At 39.3% G+C, this 2,824-nt stretch overlaps 1 protein-coding gene across 1 annotated transcript in view; it reads left to right on the top strand.

Annotated features, from left to right (window-relative positions):
• Positions 1-46: 46 nt before the first annotated feature.
• Positions 47-2,824, top strand: part of BOD1L1 (biorientation of chromosomes in cell division 1-like 1) — a gene marked incomplete at both ends in the record, with an annotated part of 17,330 nt that continues 14,552 nt past the window's right edge. Inside the window, 2 exons of the mRNA XM_009870628.1 lie at positions 47-171; positions 1,589-1,779. Of these exons, the coding sequence (XP_009868930.1) occupies positions 47-171; positions 1,589-1,779 (316 nt within the window). The remainder of the gene's footprint in view (positions 172-1,588; positions 1,780-2,824) is intronic.

Genomic DNA, 2,824 nt, shown 5'->3' on the forward strand with positions numbered 1-2,824 from the left:
GCTTGTCCGGACGCTCCTGTCCAACCTCTCTGTTGTTGCTTTCTAGCCTGCCTACCAGAATTTGAGACAGCGCGTTGACAACTTTGTTTCCAATCATTTGGCAACTCATACCTGGAGCCCTCATCTCAACAAGAACCAGCTGAGAAATAACATTAGGCAGCAGGTTCTCAAGTAAGTGACAGCTGTGGGGCTTCTCTGTTTGAACATGCTTATGTATCATGGTCAGTGATGGAGGCTCTAAGTCCATGGTAAAGTGTCTGCTTTCTTCAGAGGAACTTCTGGAGAAGCTCTTTATTTTTTTTGGTGTTTTAAACGTGGTATTATTTCAGATAGCAACTTGCCATTGGTCAGAATTAAACCACAAATACTGTTTTGTCTAATCCAAGCTCATGCGGGGTTGGAAAGTTTGTTTCCGACTTGGGATGTAGTGCCCTAGCTAAAGCTTATCTTTAGTGATTCTTTAAGGGAGATACTAATAAAATTCATTTTGTCATTGAGTTCTGAGTTAAGGAAAATTAAAAGCATTTGACAAACTAAGCTCTGCAGAGCAGAAAACTAAATTCACAAAACAAAAAAATGCATATAAATCTAGCTAAACAGAGAAGAAGTTTTGCAGAATGCTGTTAAGTCAGAATTTATGTCAAAACACGTGATGCTACATTATTTGGTGAGGGTTTCTCTAGTTTTTCTTCTCGAAACCTAGAGTCATAAGAAATATTAGGAAATTTCTTCAAAGTCTCATGAGTTTGGTCACTATATTGGGTAAAACAAAGAATTTGGGAAGAAGCTTATTCAGTCACACTGTACTAGTACCACTGATTACTTGTATGGAGGAGCTGTTTTGTTTTTGGGGAAGGGAGCGGTTGTTTGGGATTGTTTTAAGTACTTTTTTAAAGAAGCAATGAGGATTAGAGGCAATACATGTTCCATGAAAGATTACAAGGGTCTAGGGAGAACCCATAGATATAAAGCTCTCTATTGCTGTTTATTATTGGCTATTAAGAGTGTTCTATAAAGCTGCAGCACTCTGAGGTGTCACACTGTATTGGGCAGAAAGTAGCCTAGGGTGATGATGACTAGCAGGTGTTTATTCCTCATGACTTCTATAATTCATTTGTTCTATGCCATGGAAATTAATAATGTCAGTCATGAGGAATAAACCCCTGCTAGTCATCACTAGCAGGGGTTTATTCCTCATGACTTCTATTATTAATTTCCATGGCATAGAACAAATGAATTATGTCAGGTTTCTTCTCCATTTTTTCCACAAATGTTCCTTTTACAATTAGATAAGATTTGTAGGCATAACCAGTAAAGACATAACAAAAGGCTGTTTGTTGTGTTAATCCTTAAAGTTGGATTGCTTTGTTTCTCTAGCATTCTTTTTTCTTAAGTTTTAATGCATAGAGAGAGCTGTTGAAATACAAGCAACAGGGTAAACACATAGCTGCAGTGATGCTCAGAAAGTGTTAATGTTTCTTTGGAGGTTCTTAAGAGTGTTTGCGTCAACATCTAGATGAGCATATTTCATTCAGATGTTCTTGAAAAGTAATTTTTCTTATTGAGTGTTCATGTAACTTTGTTCCAGGTCTGGAATGTTGGAATCTGGAATTGAAAGAATTATATCTCAGGTTGTGGACCCAAAGATCAATCACACATTCAGACCTCAGGTGGAGAAAGCTGTCCATGAGTTTTTAGCCACATTAAATCACAAAGAGGAGGCAGGCCCCAGTACGGCTTCAAACGAGGAGAAAACAGATGCTTCTGTTACAGTACAAGGTATTCTGCCATTTCTCTGAGCAGTCTACTAACAAAATTTGGTTTTCAGGAGAGCAGAAATGTTGGCTAGGTTTGCGACTAGCCCAGAATTGTTAGCATCAGTATGGACAAGCTGAGCTCCAGGCAGCATACCATAATACTTGTCTCTTAGTATATGTATAAAGGTAGAAGATGAGAGATGTTGCCATGTTCCATCGTGTCACTCTGTCACCTCTGCTTGATGTTACAAGAGATCAGTTTATTGTAGGGGAAGAAGTTTGGTCTCAGGGCTTGGCCTTCTATTATAGCATCAAATAATGCATAGGTGTAAGAGAAGAATGATTCAAATTTTTTTTTTTATTTGCTGGTAGATGAGACAGAAGTTACCTGTGAGACAATTACCTGTCTAAATGCAGTTGCTTTGTGGTAAAATCTGAATGGCTAAGACCCTCTCAGGAGCTTAAAGTCTGCTGCAAATTAACCAATCTTTAGATTGTTGATAAACACAGCACTTCTTTACAGTTTTCATTTATGTTCCCTGGTGTCAACTTCTGAACACTTCTGCAAGTAACTCTCCATTCTTGCCCCTCTCAAGAGACACCACAGCAAGTCCCATCTACTTGTAACCAGACCCTTTATTTAAATCCTAACCCTTTTCCTGTGAGGCCCACTTCCCTTAAAGTGGGTTAACAAGCCAGCTGCGGCTCTTGGTGCTAGTCCAGTTAACCCTTTCTCCTCGATCTTCAGAGCTGCTTCTAAGAGGCTAGGAAAGTGATGACGTATTTCTGATAGTCCTATGGGTACATAACCAGTATGCTGAGTCCACTTTGCATGTCATTTATGGAGATGCTCGAGGTATGAAATACAGACTTTTTGCTGCAGTATTCTGTATTGTGCTTCTCCAGAGCTGTTGTCCCACTTGGGATGATGGTAAAATTGAACAAAGGTTGTTTTCAGAACATCCTTGCCGTAGACAACGCCTGCTTTCTTTAGCCAATCTCAGGAACAGCAGTATGTCACAGAGCAAAATGAATCTCCAGTAATCAGGTCATAATTGCTGCAGGAA

The sequence above is a fragment of the Apaloderma vittatum genome, unplaced genomic scaffold, assembly GCF_000703405.1.
Source record: "Apaloderma vittatum isolate BGI_N311 unplaced genomic scaffold, ASM70340v1 scaffold32265, whole genome shotgun sequence".
In the NCBI taxonomy this organism is placed as follows: Eukaryota; Metazoa; Chordata; class Aves; order Trogoniformes; family Trogonidae; genus Apaloderma; species Apaloderma vittatum.